This window comes from Rutidosis leptorrhynchoides, chromosome 3, assembly GCF_046630445.1.
Source record: "Rutidosis leptorrhynchoides isolate AG116_Rl617_1_P2 chromosome 3, CSIRO_AGI_Rlap_v1, whole genome shotgun sequence".
NCBI classification, from domain to species: domain Eukaryota; kingdom Viridiplantae; phylum Streptophyta; class Magnoliopsida; order Asterales; family Asteraceae; genus Rutidosis; species Rutidosis leptorrhynchoides.
This window is the reverse complement of record NC_092335.1, coordinates 690,149,073-690,166,920: the sequence shown is the minus strand read 5'-3', so window position 1 is coordinate 690,166,920 and position 17,848 is coordinate 690,149,073. Positions and strand designations below refer to the sequence as shown.

At 33.1% G+C, this 17,848-nt stretch overlaps 1 protein-coding gene across 1 annotated transcript; it reads right to left on the bottom strand.

Moving 5' to 3' along the window:
• Positions 1–7,939: 7,939 nt before the first annotated feature.
• Positions 7,940–14,042, bottom strand: LOC139899507 (protein SCAR2-like). Its single transcript, XM_071882343.1, has 8 exons — positions 13,746–14,042; positions 13,082–13,245; positions 12,645–12,768; positions 12,296–12,428; positions 12,114–12,175; positions 9,301–12,019; positions 8,769–8,852; positions 7,940–8,455 (listed from the first exon to the last, which is right to left on the bottom strand). Exons 1-8 carry the CDS (start codon positions 13,898–13,900, stop codon positions 8,294–8,296), a joined length of 3,603 nt encoding a protein of 1,200 aa, XP_071738444.1. The 5' UTR covers positions 13,901–14,042; the 3' UTR covers positions 7,940–8,293.
• Positions 14,043–17,848: the final 3,806 nt, after the last annotated feature.

Below are 17,848 nucleotides of genomic sequence, written 5' to 3'. Positions count from 1 at the left end.
CATATGATAAAAAGCGAATATGATGAAAAGCACAACACATATGATGAAAATCGCATATGATTAAAAGCGCATATGGTAAAAAAACGCAGCGCATATGATTAAAAGCGTATATGGTGAAAAGGATATATGATAAAAAAAAACACATATGGTGATTTATAAAAAAAAAACACATATGGTGATTAATGGAAAGCACATATGGTGATTAATGAAAAGTATATTGTGAAAAAGAATCACAAATGTTTCTTGAAAGAATTCAAGGTAAGATATATGAACCAATTCATCCATCATGTGAACCATTTTGATATTTCATGGTTCTAATAGACGCATCTAGCGGATGGTCTCATATTTGTATGTTATCAAGCCGTAATATGGCATTTGCAAAGTTTCTTGCACAAATTATTAAATTGAGAACACATTATTTTGATTACACCATTAAAAGGATGAGACTTGATAATGCTGGTGAGTTAACATCTCAAACATTTAATGATCATTATATATCTACAGGGATTGTTGTTGAACATCCAGTTGCTCATGTGCATACACAAAATTGGTTTAGCTAAATCAATAGATAAACGCTTACAGCTAATAACTAGACAATTGATAATGAGTACAAATCTCTCAATATTTATATGTGGACATGTAAATTTACATGCTGCGACATTAATTCGCATTATACCATGTGGAAGTCGTAAATATTTTCACTTAATACTTGATTTTGGCCAAGAGCCAAATATTTTCTACCTTAAAACATTGGTTGTGCAGTGTATGTTCCAATTGTATCACCACAACACAATAAAATAGTTCTTCAAAGAAAGATGATAATATATTTTGGATATAAAACATCTTCAATCATAAGATATATTGAACCCATGATGGGTGATGTTTTTACAGCACGTTTTGCTGATTGTCATTTTAATAAAACATTGTTCCCTATATTAGGGGGAGAAATAAAAATAAAAAATAAAATGATGCTTCATGATGTGAACATCAATTAAGGTATATTGAACTCGCACAAAAGAATGTGAAACGAAAGTTCAAAAATAATGCATATGCAAGAACTTGCAAATTAACTACTTTATGCATTTACAGATATAAAAAAGTGACTAAATCATATATACCAGCGATAAATGCTCCAGCTCGAACTGAAATTCCAAAAGCTGGCAATAATGTCACTGTTGAGTCTTTGCCACGCATCAAACGTGGAAGATCAATTGGTTCCGAAGATAAAAATCCTCGAAAAAGAAAATCAGCTGATAATGAGGTAAGAGAAAGTGTTCAAGAAGAACCACAAATCAATATTCCTTCTGCAGAGGATATTGATAAATGTAAATACTAAAATTGCGATAAATTATGCAATATTATGGAACCGAAATGAAACTAAAATCTCTATGAGATATTTTCATATAATGTTACAATGACATCATGAATAAAGATGATGATCTGGAACTAAAATCTGTCATTGAATATACAAAATGGACATGATTGAGCTCAATGGAAAGGAGCAATAAGAGCTGAATTAGAATCGCTCGATAAAAGAAAAGTTTTCGGATCAATCGTTATCACTTTTAAAGATGTGAAACGTATGGGATACAAATGAATTTTTATCCGAAAAGAAATGTGCAAATGAAGTTACAAGGCAAAACTAGACTTGTAACTCAATATTTCCCACAAAGACCAGAAATGAATTAGGAGGAAAAATTATCCTCCTGTAATGGATACAATTACTTATTAGATACTTAATCAACCTGGTAGTTATTTAAATGCATCTCATGAATGTTGTTGCTACTTATCTGTATGGATCACTTAATAGTGATATATATGAATATACCTAAAGGGTTAAGGTATCATAAGCATCTAATGTAAAACCCAAGAGAATATATTCCATTAAATCACAAAGATTTCTAAATGGGTTTATACAAACGGGACGTATGTGGCATAACCGATTAAATGACTACTTGATAAAAAAAATGGGTATACTTATAAACTTATTTTGCACGTATGTTTTATAAAAACAATGTTCGGATATCTGATCGTAGTTGTTTATGTCAATGTTCTTAACATCATATGAACAGATAAAGAAATCTATGAAATTATTCAACTTCTAAAGAATTATTTTGAAATAAAAAATCTTGAAAAAACCAAGTATTACCTTGGATTGCAAATTGAGCATATGCCTAATGGTCTACTTGTACATCAAACAACTTATACTGAAAAGATTTTAAAACATTTTTTAAAGATAAAACCAATTGGTTGTTAGATCACTCAATATTGACACTGATCCATTTCATCCCCAAGAAGATCATGAAGATATTAACGGATCAGAAGTTCCATATATTAGTGCAATTGGGACTGTTATGTATCTTACAAATTGTACAAGACCTGACATTTCTTTTGCAGTTATTTTGTTGACAAGGTTCAACCCAGCCCTTACAAAAAGACATTGGAATGGGACAAACACATATTTTGATACCCTTGAGAAACTGCTGATTTAAAATTATTTTATTCTAACGTTTCAAAACAAGATTTGGTTGATTATGTATATGCAGGTCATTCATCAAATCCTCATAAAGATAAATCTCAAACTCGATATGTACTCCTAAATGGAGGTACCACAAAATCATGGCGTTCTTAAAACAAACACTTGTTGCAACATCATCAAATCATGGCGAAGTGATTGCATTATATGAAACTACTCGAAAATGTGTTTGGTTGAGATCAATGACACAAATCATTATTGATTCTTGTGGACTAGAACGCTATAAAAGACTAAAAACTATCTTCACCAACAACTATATATGAAGATAATGCAGCTTGCATAATACAATGAAAGAAGAGTATCAAAAGTGACTGAACAAAATATAAATACTGACGAGGCGCCAAAGCCATAGACGGTCTTAACAGTCATAAGTTTGATGAAAAAGAATGGTATGTTGGTAAGGCTCAGAAAAGACTACAAGGGAATAGGAATTGAAACAAGGGTTTGAGCAAACCATGGAGGAGACTGTAGACAAATCACAGGGGCTAAACTTATACATAAAAGATTTAGATGATACAGTTTCAGATGAAAACCTCATATTTTTCTTATATACTCAAGATCTCGTAAAAGACAACCAGATTAAAATGAGATACGTTCAATCAACAACCCTGCTGATCTTTATACCAAAGCACTTCCAACCGCTATTTTCAGAACACACGTTCACAATATTGGCATGAGGCAAGTTCAAAAGATGTGACGACTCAGCAATGTCTACTTGAGGGGGAGTCAACTCTATGCTGCACTCTTTTTCCCTTAGCTAAAGTTTTATCCCAATGGGTTTTCTTTAGCAAGGTTTTTAACGAGGCAGTACTAGTTATTCTCTAATAAAATTGTCATCCAAGGGGGAGTGTTATAAAATATCTAGATTGTGTTATAAAATATCTAGATTGGATGTTAATTTTATTATTATTATATTTCTTGCATAGTAATATTTTATACTATAAATAGACATGTATGGTAACCATTTAAGGTGCACCATTTCTCTTGAAATATCAATATCAATATTTCTTCTCTCCTTCTTCTCTCTTTTTCTCTCTTTTTCTCTCTTTGTTCTTATAACCATTAAAGGTAGTTATAAGCCTACTGAATTATAACACTTACAATAATTTACTGATTTTTTTAAGATTAATGTGAATAGACTAAAATTGAGGATTTACCCATAGACTCATAGGTTTTTGATGAGGATGAAATGATCCGTTGGAAGACAAACGCTCCTCGCAACAACAATTAAAACACAAACGTGTTTAATTAATAAAACAATTACGTAAAACTCTTACGTAACAAGAAAATGGAGTATTAAAACTCAAGCTTTTATTAATTCAAAGAGAGATTGCCCCTTTACATATGTGGACGAGTATATATAAATAAGACATAATTACGCTCCTCGTCCCTGTGGTTTACCTCAAATAACACTCCTCGTCCTTTTACTATTTTTTTTGCATTCCTCGTCCCTATTGTATGTACTTTATACATCTCTCGTCCTTCCGTTCAACAAGTGTTAGTTTTAGACTTTAATTTATGACATGTGACATTCATGTTAGGGTATATTCGTCAATTTATCATATTTTATGTGATAGGCTTCATCTTCATTCAATCATCATCTTCACAAACCCCCCAAATTAACATATCAAACCCTAAAACTAATCCAAACTTATAATATCATATAAATAACATGAAAAACACTATTCGTGTAATCATTTCTATATTAGTACATAAAAAACACTTTAAAAAAATAAATCGATCAAACTTATTGAGAAAAATCGATCGAACTTATTTGAGAAAAGAATTATTGTACGAATATATTATGAACTTTCAAGTTTCTGCTTTCGCTCATCATACAATTCAATATAATTAGTTCTTTGATTTTTTATGTAATATAATAATATTTAATAATAATATGTCCAAATATTGAATAACACATCTTCAACTAAATTTTACAATCGGTGAAGGTTAAAAATGCAGTACTGTCAACAACATCAACCTATGATATGAAGATCTGGTAACCTCCCAAAATCCGAGAGCAAAAACACCCAATTGGACGTCAACATTAGCAGTACCATCGCCAATGCACCCGCCTCCGTCGCAATCGATACTCGAATCACCACCACGAATTCAACATTTCAGATCTGGTGGTGTTCATCTCGATTTCGTCGGACGATGAAACCAGGGGAGGTTGAGAAACGGTTTTGATTGCTTCAAAACCGGTGGATTTTCCTTTTCAGATCCGATTTAATAATGACGAGGTAAACAGATATGTGAAGTTGCAGGGTGAAGAACAGATACGTTTGTTCAGATCTGGGTATGTGATTCGACGACTAAAATACAATTTTGACGATGGTGGTTACAAACACGACTAAAATACGATTTTGATAATTTGTTACAATTTAACAAGAAGATAGGGTTACAGTTTGGATTTGTTTTAGGGTTTGATATCTTAGATCTAGGGGTTTGAAAAGATGAATATTGAATGGATGAGGATGAAGTCTATAAAAAAGATATATTGACTAAAATACCCTCACATGAATGTCACATGTCATAAATTAACGTCTAAAACTAACACTTGTTGAACGGAAGGACGAGGGATGTATAAAGTACATACAATAAGGACAATGAATGCAAAAAAAATAGTAAAAGGACGAGGAGTGTTATTTGAGGTAAACCACAGGGACGAGGAGCGTAATTATGTCTATAAATAAAGACAACACAAATTGAGTAGGACTTTCCTAAAGAAGCAAAAGCAAACTCAAAACTTATCTAATAACTCAATATACGTAAACTTATCTAAATATTTAAATAACTATAACTAATAATAATAATAACTAATAGATAACTATCCAGACTCTTAAATCTCGTAGGACTTCAATCTGGTACCACATCAGTCTTTCCCACCTGAAAAGAACTCGCCCTCGAGTTTCAACTCAAATAGGATGATTTACCCGGATCAAAGATAAACCAATCAATGACAACTCGGTGAGCAGCGCGACTCACATAAAAGGATATGCCCGGGTCAAATATAAACACACCAATTACAAATTCATCATTGCCACTCCAAATAAATTTGCGACAACCTCTTGCAAAATTCGTATCCTCTAAAACCCTTTGACCCTTCTCTCCTTCTTGAAAAGAACTCGACCTCGAGTTCTCAATGCACGGTTTATACACGAACAAATCTCCTTTATTAACACTCTTACTTGCATCTATGGAGTTATTCAAATAAGCATATGATATTTTCTTGCCTCCATAATCTTTTGAAATCTCTACAACTACACCTTCATCATGGATACCTTCCGAACTCGCGGCTAAATTACATATGGATAAATTCTCTTCTATTAAATTAGAGCCTAACGAATTTGGATCTTCTTCAACACTAACAACTATATCATTCTGCATCTCCTCCAAAATAATTTCTTTTTCTGGACACGAGGATATATTTTCTGCCTCAAGCTGACTTTCCTTAACAGGTTGTTGACTCTGCTGGTAGAGTTGCGGTTGATAGTATGGATGATAGTAGGGCAGTGGTGGATAGTATGGTTGATGGTAGGGTTGTGGTCCATAGTAAATGGGGCATCGGTGGTATTGTGAGAGTTCATATTGATAGTATTGTTGTGATTCGACTGAAGCATCATAAGTAGCTCTTCGAGTTTCTTCTTCAAGCCATCGTTGTTTTGCACGTTCGTTGGATTTGTTAACTATATCTAACGTGTTCTTGAGTCTTTGTTAACTATATCAAAGGATCTGTTGGAAGACAAACGCTCTTCGCAACAACAATTAAAACGCAAACTTGTTTAATTGATAAAACAATTACGTAAAACTCTTACGTAACAAGAAAAGGGAGTATTAAAACTCAAGCTTTTATTAATTCAAAGAGAGATTGTCCCTTTTTTTTTTTTTTTTTTTTTTGAAAGGCAAACTCACACACCCACCTAAATCTAACTCGAATATATACACCACGAATTGTCCTAAGCAGGACTCAAACCCTCAACCTCAAGGTTGTAAGGGTGACCTCGATACCGCCAAGCTATTGGCTCTTTACATATGTGGACGAGTATATATAAATAAAGACAACACAAATTGAGTAGGACTTGGACTCTAGCTAACTTCCTAAAGAAGCAAAAGCAAACTCAAAACTTATCTAATAACTCAATATACGTAAACTTATCTAAATATTTAAATAACTATAACTAATAATAATAATAATAATAATAACTAATAGATAACTATCCAGACTCTTAAATCTCGTAGGACTTCAATCTGGTACCACATCGTAGTAGTATTTTTTATATTTTACCCGTATGATGTGAATTATAAATTAATTATTACTAGTTACTAGTTATTACTACTAGTATATACTATATATCTAAATAATTAATAATTATAATGATTTTTCAGAAGTTATTATTCGATTTTATATATATTTGATTATTTAGTTTAATTTAAAGCTTAGATTAGAATTTTAAGGAGGTGGTTCTCAAGTGTCAAGAGTCAAGATGATATCACAACGAAACCGTATAGCACCAATGCAACCTCATATCTTTAAATTAAAAGTGAAAATGAGGTTTGAATAATATGCAGGAATTATGATGGCCCTATCTAACACTAGAATACGACAATCTGCTCCAACTAACCAACCATCTAACCATCTTTATATATTTTAAATGATCACAAGATATTTTCACTAGTAATTTTGATCAATCCACTATTATCATGTTTCATTAGTATGTATAAGTGGATTTATCAAAATTAAAAATAGATATATCTTTCACAATTAAAATTTTCAAATAAACGATCCACCATGAAATACTGAAATCAAGCTCTCCAAGTTCCATCCATTACACTTCCTCATCTTCATTTATCATAAAAACCCTATTAATCACACTCATTAAGATCACGCGCATGTTATTGTCCTATGCCAGAACATCACACATTCACTAACGTGGTGACCTCTACATACTTCCAAAAATATTAATTCAAGATTTCAAGTATTTATTTTTGGTAAATGAAAACTACAAAAATTTGCGTCCTTAAACAGTTTTTGGTGTTACCTTAATACGTTTTGCTCATTTGGTAAAGACTGATATGTTGTTCGAATGAAAAGTAAAAAAAGTAAATACTTTTTGGTGATTTTCCGTTTCAGGGTAGAATCTACTAAAACAAAAATAAAAAAATAGGTCAAGGACTCAACCAGTTGACCACAACCAGATAAGTTTTTTTGAGCGGGCTGAGAATATAAACCCAACCCGTTTATTTTCATCTAAATTTCAACTCACGTTTCAAATTACACACACACACACACAACGGACGCACAACGCACACACACACTTGCATATATTTTACATAGATAAAATAAGACAAACAGAAAACACAAGAGTGCAAGTAGTATCAACTCGTACAATGTAACCTTGTAAATAATTCTTTGATTCAATTTGAGCACAAGCATGCAAAAACCTCCACATACAACAATACAACAATATAGTATACAGTAAAGAACCTGAACAATAAATTACACATTTGCACCTATTTAGTATATATAGCCCAAGTAGTTTCCATGTGAAGAACAAACAAGTATGATCATGGTACCCAAGAGGAACAAATCTATACAAGATACAGCAATAAAACAGACCTATAATACAGTTTACTGTAACCTCCTATTAATAAGATATTAATATTATTAATACCCCAAAAAGCATGGTGATAACTACAATGGCGTGTGAATTCTTCTTCTTCTTCTTTTCTTTTTTTTTTTAATTAATTAGATGTTCATGAGTCACTCCAACTATCATCATCGTCCTCATCATCATCACTTCCGGCAAATGCATGACGAATTGCATTTGCTTTCTCTAGAATTGCAGCTACCCTCAGATTCGTTGAAGGACCCTGAATGCTAGGTCTTGTCTGGACAGCTGGTTTTAAGTTGACCGACTAGTAGTATGACAAAAGAAAAGTTGTTATCAAATGAGCAAAAAAGTAAACAATTAATCAGTAAATTGTCTGATACTCAAGTTAATTTGGATATAGTTTGTGGGTCAGTATGGCTTTATGCACTGGAAACACATGTGGTGCTACTTTTAACACACTTCTATGTTAATTTCTTCATTTTTTTTTTTATTTGAGCCATTAGATCTTAAACAGAACCCAAACGGTCGATTTTTAAGTATATGGGTCAATATTTCACCTCTATGAATATAAATAGGGGCTTTAAAGTGTGAGAGAAACAAGAATCGCAATTTTTTACCTTGGCCCGTATCTGCTCTAGTAAAGTGTCTCTTTCCTCCTCCTTTGGGAAAAGAGGCACTGCTCGTTCTGAAACCTTCTTTAGCTGCAAGAACAGAAAATATTTGAACGAGACTGATATAAACATCCTAATTCTCCCCGTATCATATAAACACAAAATGAAAAAATATAGAAGGACAAAACAATCATAACCTAATGTTAATGCATAGAGATGGAACAATGGGTGGTTGAAGTGTCGAACAGTACCAAGTCAAAGCAAGTAAATATTTGTGTGGGTGAGACCAGTGTTGACCCGAAAACACTTCATGTCCAAATGACCAAAATTTAAAAAGTATATTGTTTCAACAATAAGAAATGTTCAAAAAAAAAAAAAACAATTATGAAGTTTTATGCGTTTAAAAAATTGACGTTATAATTTAATACTTAGCTATTTTTCAGGTTACCCAATTGAGATAAAATTTTAACCCAAATTGACCCATGGATATACTATACTAAACCTTCTTGAGATCACTCGGAAAAAAATTAAAACTTACCAAGCTTTTGTCATGAGCAGCAACTGCACTTATGAGAGGAGTACGAACCCGCTGAATTTTCATAGGCCGGATACCATTTGGTCCTTCCTCATTAATAAGAGGAAGTGAAGATGTGCTTGACGGCTTAATAATTTCTCGCCCAGACGTTGAAGTATTTGCATATTGCTCCCTATCAAATGGTGGTGCCTGAATAACTCCGTCTTCGAATTTCACTGCATTATGTTCTGATGATACAGCTAAGCTATCATTTTCCTCTGCGATTGAATCATTATGACCATGTTCGAATTCATTGTTTGTTGCATTATCATTTTGACTGCCATCTGGTCCTGCAACCAAAGAAGAATTCGGAAGCTTTCCCATTCTCCATTGCATAGGTGGAAGAGGTGGCAATGGTGGCATCTCCTCCATGTTGATTGGTGCTAATTGTGGAAGCATGTCAAGACCGGAAAGGTTAAATTGGCTGTTCAATTGTGATACTTGAGCCATAGATGAATCTTGAAACACTTTGGCCTGCTCTAATTGATAGCTTTCTGGGTCAATTGGCTCAGACTGAGAAACATGATTTACATGTGTTTCATGATCTACATGGTTCTGAGTATCAACAGTTCCCAACTGAACTGACGGCATATGAGGTTCGTCAGCCGTATGTTCAAGTTCATCAGTTTGACCATCTTGATCTGGAAATTCAGATTCTACATGTTGGTCAACCAACTTTGAAGTTTTAACACCTTCGTCATCAGCTAACACGTCAAAGCTAAGAACCCTACTGTCCAGAGTCTGGGCATTAGATTGATCCTTAGGAACACCTTGATCAATATTTTCCGTGGAAAAAAGGGATTCATTATGCAAGATTTCTAAATTTGCAGATGGATTGTCGTCGCCATTTTCATTCACAACACATCTAGTAGATGGGAATGATGATGTAAAAGCACTATCGACATCTTGTATGTTTGAATGATCATTAAATGCAGCAGGAACAGAGTCTATTTCTGGAGAAATAACTGATTGCCCATTAGATCGCTTCTGTTCACCAAATTCATCTGGTTTCTCCTCTGCATACGAGTTATCAACATTCTTTTCGATCCCGTTGTTCTGAATGCTATCAGGAAATTGTACGTTTGAATGATCACAAGACGCAGACGAGATGGAGTCTAATTCTGGTGAAATGACTGATTGCTCACTCGACTCCGTTTCAACAGACTCACTGGCATTCTGCACAACACCTGACTGCTTGATGACCGACCCATTTTCAGCATGTTCCTCAGCAGTAGAGATTTCAGTACATTCATCTTCTAATTGTATGTCTTCACAGGTAGAAAGAACCTTACTTCTATTATCATCGACACCATTTGTCACTAAATAAACTGATTTGGATTCTTCCTCCATTTCTTTTCTGTCCTCCGGGGTTTGAAGATTCTCAAGTCCATTTCTATCATCAGCAGGATGATAAACATTAGCATTTGCATCTTCACTTTCCAAGAACACTGATACTGTTCCTCTATCTTTGTATTCTAGTTCATCTTCACTAGAATATGAAACCTTAAATTCAACCGGATCAAATTTACTCTCAACAATATCATCTGATATCTCTTTGACTGCTTGCACATCACCACTGGTACTAGATTCACTATCTTCATCACAAATGTCAGATTCCTCTGAGTGCCCAAAAGGATGTTTTTCTACATGTGACATCACAAGGGTAGAATTGTCATTATTATCCTCATTATCTGCCTCCCATTGAGGAATTTCTACATATGACGAAGATGCTATAATTTCTTTCGGGTCGATTTCAATTTCTGTAATTCTCTTGGGACTATTAACATCTACACAATTATTAGATAGCATTTCACTCAAAGTCGATTCCTTCGATGTACTTCCGTTGAAAATTACACCTTCATCCAATGGCAAAGCTTCATCCGCTGCTGACTCATCAAAGGATTGGTTGGGTGAAACTCGTGGACGGAAAGGGATTTCAGTAGATGCAAAGGCTTGAGAAGAGATCACACCATGCGGAGATGTACTCTCAACTGAAATGCTTGTACTATCAGAATACGAAAAATTTGTTATATTCTTCGTAAGTGGGCTACTTTCATCATCTGATGCAGATTGAGAATCTGAAGAATGAGATTCAAGCTGCTTTGTGGTTGGATCAGAATTAGCTCTAAGTTCAGCAACTGTTTCAACTTCTGATTCCATCGTAGCAACAGCATCCATGAAGTTATCTGTCTCACTTGCAACATCCTCATATTGATAACTATTTTCAATACCGTCTGCATTGTTTTCCTTATTTATAGATATGTGCTTTTCTTCTACCTCCTCCTCCTCCTCCTCAAATCCAGAATGGGCCCCATTTGCTTGAAATTCGGGCTGCAATTCAGGTACTGAATCCGGCACGTTATCCATGTGCTCCCTAGAGACCGTCTTATCCACAATTGGAGATTCATATGGACTTGCTAAGGGCGAATTTACCATTCTACCCTCAAGTGGTTCAAGCCCTGATTCACCGGGACTATTGGTAGGCAATCTTGGAGGTGAGTAACCCACAGGGACCTCATGGACAAGTTTATCCTCAGGTGGAGAACTTAGCAGTCTCTCCATGTACCCTTTTCCGGTTTCTGTGTCAAATGGAAATTTGAGTTCCCTTTTCTTTAATTTCACTCGGCGTGCAGGTTCACTTGCAACATTTTGTACACGCTCCTCGAGAAGCAATTGATGGAGTCTACAATATAGCAAATGGAAATAAGTTAGCACTAAACATATGACTTGATAAAACGAATCAATTTATGAGAATAAGTGATTAATTAACAAGTTACTTGACATGTGCCGGCTGGAAAACATCAGGAGTATCTCCATTTTTCCATTGTGCTCCCTTTTTCTGTTGATATCAAAGGGTATTACAAAATTTTGTTAGGTCTATGGGTATAATCATACTTGCTTTTTTTTTTTTGGAGAGAGGGTATCTCACATTTGTATTAAATCACTTCAACAAACTAACCTTTGTTTTACGTATCTTTTTGTCCCTTTGAGTTTCTGCACTCATCATTTCATATGATGATGATGTTTCCACTTTAAAAAATGATGGATCGGTGTAGCGCTTTAAGCATGCCCCAGCACCAGCAACATCAAACCTGTTGAAGGCCACATATGATTTTTAGGTTTCAAATGAATTACATTGTTATTTTCCAACTTCAACTATTTAATAAAAGGTAAACTAATTGGGGATAACATCATAAGACTGTAAAAACCTAGAATGTCAAGTTATATATTTGAAAAGGTACTGGCTATGAAGCTTCAACTCAAATTATGGGATTTACATATACTTATGTGAACATATAGTTTCGTACTTGTCTAGAAGAAATAACCGAGGGGGTCCACGACTCTCTTCATAAGAATCCATGACAAACCGAGGTAGATCTCCCTTGGTGATAAGATTCTGCTCCACTTGCAGGTTAGGATGCCAACTAATACCTGTAAAATTAATGGTGATCAAAATATCAAATAAGGCTTTTACAGTTTTACTGTAGATATGATTCGCACAATCCCAAGGCATATCTTATCTACTTTAAAATAAGATAATGTTCAAATGAATGCGAATAGTCTCCGCGTTAAAAATTGTGTGAAGCAATCAACCCATATGAATGTGTGGGGCTTAGGTTACATGAAATTCAAGTTCTTTGAAACAAAAAACCTCAAACCAAAACTATATTACTATTACTATAGATAAAAAAATAAATAGCATAAAGTAAAACTTAGAAACAAATTAGGGAGAAAATTTTTCAACCTGAACTGGAGAAGAATGGTGAATGGCCTGTTTGGGATAAGAATGCCCTTTCAATTGAAGGGAAATCCGACTCAACCTGTTGAACACGAACCAATAGATCATGTCCCCTAGCGGCAGTAACCATCACTTCTTCATGCAAGCCATGGAAAATCTCCGCTGCAAACCTTTAAAATCGGATACAAACTTTTATCAACATGATCATATAGTAACAATCACACACACACACACACTATAAAGTTTTAGTTAATCAAACTACATTATTAATCAATTCATGAAATACATTATAAAGAGAAGCGCGCAAACATAATATATAGTATAATCAACAAAATTAATTCAAATTTGACACCTAAAGCTTCAATATGTATTTCAATAAATAAGAATTTATATTGTCTAAACATATACACACAAAGATCTTAAACCCTAAAGCACACATATTGTACACACATCAACTCGTATTCATCAATCAAATACATTACAATTCCACAACATCATTCTTAAACAGATACAATATAATCAGTTACTCGATTCAATTTGAATCATAATCATAATGCTTCAATTCTAATTTCAATAACAACAATTAACAACTAACATATATATTAATTAATTAATTAATAATACTACATATGTAAATGTAAATATATATTGGAAAATTGAGAATACTGACTCGGCTAGGTCACCAAGTTGACGGAGAACACCGACGAGACCAGCCATGGCAACACCTTCAAGTAAAGCTTCGGGATCATCTTTATCAGCTGATTTGTATAATTCTGGATCAGCTAAACTGAATTCATTCCTTATCTCATATCTACTGAACGGCATTTTATATATATATAATAAATCAAATCAATTTAATTTGAAATTAAACTAATTTTATACTTGTGATAGAAATAACAATTGTTGCATCACTGTATTGCAAAACTGAAATTAAGGAAGGAGATTGAATTTTTAGAGAGATAAAATAAAATGGTGTTGTTTTATGAGTGGGAGGTGTTGAATTGAATGTGATGAAAGAAATGGGGACGACTCGGTGGTGGCGTGTATATGTTTCGTTTTAAGCCCTTTACATTTGTTTATTGTTTCATATCAACCCAACAACATACGCGACAAAATTTCTTTTTTATTTATTTATTTTTTCGGAAACAGAAACTCACACTTAGAAAACAATCATCTAAGACAAAAGCTATCTATAAACGAGTCTCCACTAACAACCCGAAAAAAACCTTAAAATAAACTAAACAATTCTATACCGACCCAACACGATAGAAACATGATCCAAACCAAGTGATCTAAGTAGAAATCAACAAAAAGAAAAAATAAACGAAGGATCACGAGACAAGCACAAGTTCTCAACCTGTAGGTCTCGCCCTATGCAACTTACCACTAACCGTCTCTTTCAAAGTGTTCTTCCCGGACCGTTGGAAATAAAAACACATGAGACAATGAAGACAATACCAACAAAACAACGCATCGAGCTACGAAACAAAATGAAACCTACCAATCTACATCGAGCCTTCAAACCCAAACAAAACCGAGAGCCACAAAACCTAACTATGCCATTTTCAGCATCTTCCAAACTCGTGATCACCCTTTTCATTTTCATTTTAACCTGCTCGAACCGTCTACATTGATCATGATACTTTTTTCTTCTCTTACATTTTTTGTCCATAATGTAATTAAATAGGTAGCCTTTAAATACTAATGTACATATATACATTAGAGATATACATTAAGATTAGGCGAGTAATAATTCCTCTCTTAAAGTATTAATATACATAAACATTAGAGACAATATCAACATAAACTTCTTAAAATATATATTTCCTCTCTTTGTTCTTAAATTACTAGAAGTCTTTAATTAGAGATTAGGTCACTAGTGATTATTAATAACTAAATTATAACAAAAAAAACAATTAATTAATTTATTTTTTTACTTTTCCTTTTGGAACTGCAAAATTTTATAAAAGAAAATTTCTTACCAAGAGATATGGAAGAAAATTGCAAGGGATTAAATAACTAATTGTGGCATTAATGTTTACAAATTATCGTTGAATGTAATTCTTCCAAAACTATTACTGAAACTCTTTCGAATCGAAAAAATTCCCTTACTAAAATTCTTCTAAACAGGGAAAAAGAGAAATTACAAAATCATTATTCATATTACACTTAAATGGATGAGTATTTTATTTGAATGTGTGCTAATAATCGATTTGTTTTATAAATAAATAAAAAGATATTCATAAAACATATGTGAGTTGATAAATTATAAGTTGAATGATTTTTGTGAATTTATTAATTAAATGATTTTTGGCCGGAGGATCACTCGGAAGCAATTTCTCTATTCGTCGAATAGAGAGATGGATGAATTTCTCTACTTTTGAGAGTGTTTTCACTATGAGTAGAGAAATGACTTGTATTTATTTTCGAATAGGGTAAAGATTGTCTACATCTCACCTCTCCATACACTATTTATGTGATATTGGGTGTTGTTGTTGTTGTTGTTGTTGTTGTGTTGTTATATTTATATTTACATTTGTATTTATATTTATATTTATATTTATATTATACTTGTTGACTAGTTGTAACTAATATTCCTTCGTCATCTTTTGCCCCTTGATGTTAGTTTTTCACCTAAAACCTAGCAAATTTTCTAACAAATTCCTTTAAATAGTATTTCTTTCAACAATAAAAATAGTAAAGTAGTCAACCTCTACGATACTTGGTTAAAAAGGAGTATTTTTTCTTTCGTCCGTATTATCTTAAAGATACTTTCCAGGTGCCAAAAATACAATTGTACGTTACCATCAACTTTTTTGAGCTTTCTTATTATATAACCAACTAGCTTAAAACCCGCGACGGGATATTTTTAAGGACGAATCAATTGAATTATCATATTAATTATATTTTATGTTATATTTGTTAGATTGTTAAGAAATCAAAACAGCTTCAATAGTAATGTTGAATTACTGATAATAAAGCAAGCAATTATAACCTGAACTGAAACAAACAAATAACACAAAGTTGAAAACTATAATACTGAAAAAAGGTCTAGTTTGTATTGTAGTTAATTTATTGGTTAAGTTTCCCACCGATTACTTAATGATTGTAATCTCTTAACATGTTAATAAATTGTATAGAGTGCGAATGTTGGATGTTTTATTATGACTTATGAGTATACTCTGATTCGCCTTCAAAGCAAAAACACGTAATCTATGTGCCTGCAAAAAATTAAAATAAATATCATTAGAACATTTCATGAAATAAATAAATCACATGTGTAAATATCAAATAATGTTGAAAGATGTAACATCGAATTATATTACAATCATAATTGCCAATTTACTCAAACATGTTATTTTTATAATTGGAAATAGCAACATGATATCCTTTGTTAACAAATAACAACACTGTAAATATGCTAGTAAAAAAAAATTAGTACAAAGTACTAAAGTCATAGTTTCCTTAACAAATAGCAACATGATCTCATTTTTACAAATATGCATATGTATATAATAAAATGAATAAGACCTTACAGTTTAGTACTAAGGTCATAGTTTCTTATCAAATGCTATTATCTCATTAACAAAGATAATAAGCACCAACAAAATCCATACACTCTTTACCGTATGATACATTCATTCTCAATATCTGCCAAAAATAATCATCAATGGGAATATTTCAAGCTACATACCTATAAACACTTAGATTTGAACTCATATTTCGGCTTAATTCCAACCACCTCGATATCATAACATTTCTTAATTACTTTCACTAAACTTGAAACAGAGAAAATAATGAACATGGATAAGCACTTAAGATAAGCAATCCCAATTACCCCATAATTCGATCTGATTGCTTCTACACAACTGTGGATACCTGAGTAATAAAAATATGTGGAAACTTGTGATGACCCGTCCAAATCTACTTGAACGAATACATCATTCATTGATTTCATAGTGAGGTTTTGACCTCTATATGATACGTTTAGTAAACATTGCATTCTTTTGAAAAGGCACACCATAAATGAATATATAAATCCAAGGTTGTAGACGTCTGATGATTTCTACGTATAGACAATCACCGTATATAATAGTTTTTAACAATACATCCGTTGACAATACAGTCAAATAAGATACATGGTGATGATTTTGTGAATGAAAAGTTTTCTCGAATAAAGCATGTATGACTCCATGCACATAGCTTGTATAACGTATAAGCAAACAGCGGAAGACTTCTAGGAACATGAGAATAAACATGCTTAAAAGTGTCAACACAAAGGTTGGTGAGTTCATAGTTTTAATATTGCGCATAATCTGTATATAAAGGTGGATCACAAGATTTCAGTTGTTTCATCTGAAACGTTTATCAAAATATCCTACGAAGTTGAGCACCCTGGTAACTAAACTTTAACGTTATAATAAGTACCCATGTTTTAACATACATGCAACCAACATGTACAATACACGCAATCCAACGTGTACTAAACTCAAATAGCATACGTCTGTTTTATAGTTCAGGCTAGGGTTTCTATACCTGGAACAGACGGGGATGTCAAGCCCTATGGATCCATATAACACTACTCGCGCCCACCAGTTCTTATAACCGGCAGTTACTAGTTACCAAAGCTAAGGGATTTTCGGTTCAAACTCAGTGTAGAATTAAGTATGTACTTATGTCCATTACGTTTAAAATAAAGTGCATGTATTCTCAGCCCAAAAATATAGATTGCAAAAGCAATTAAAAAGTGAGCAAATAAAACTCACCTTAGCA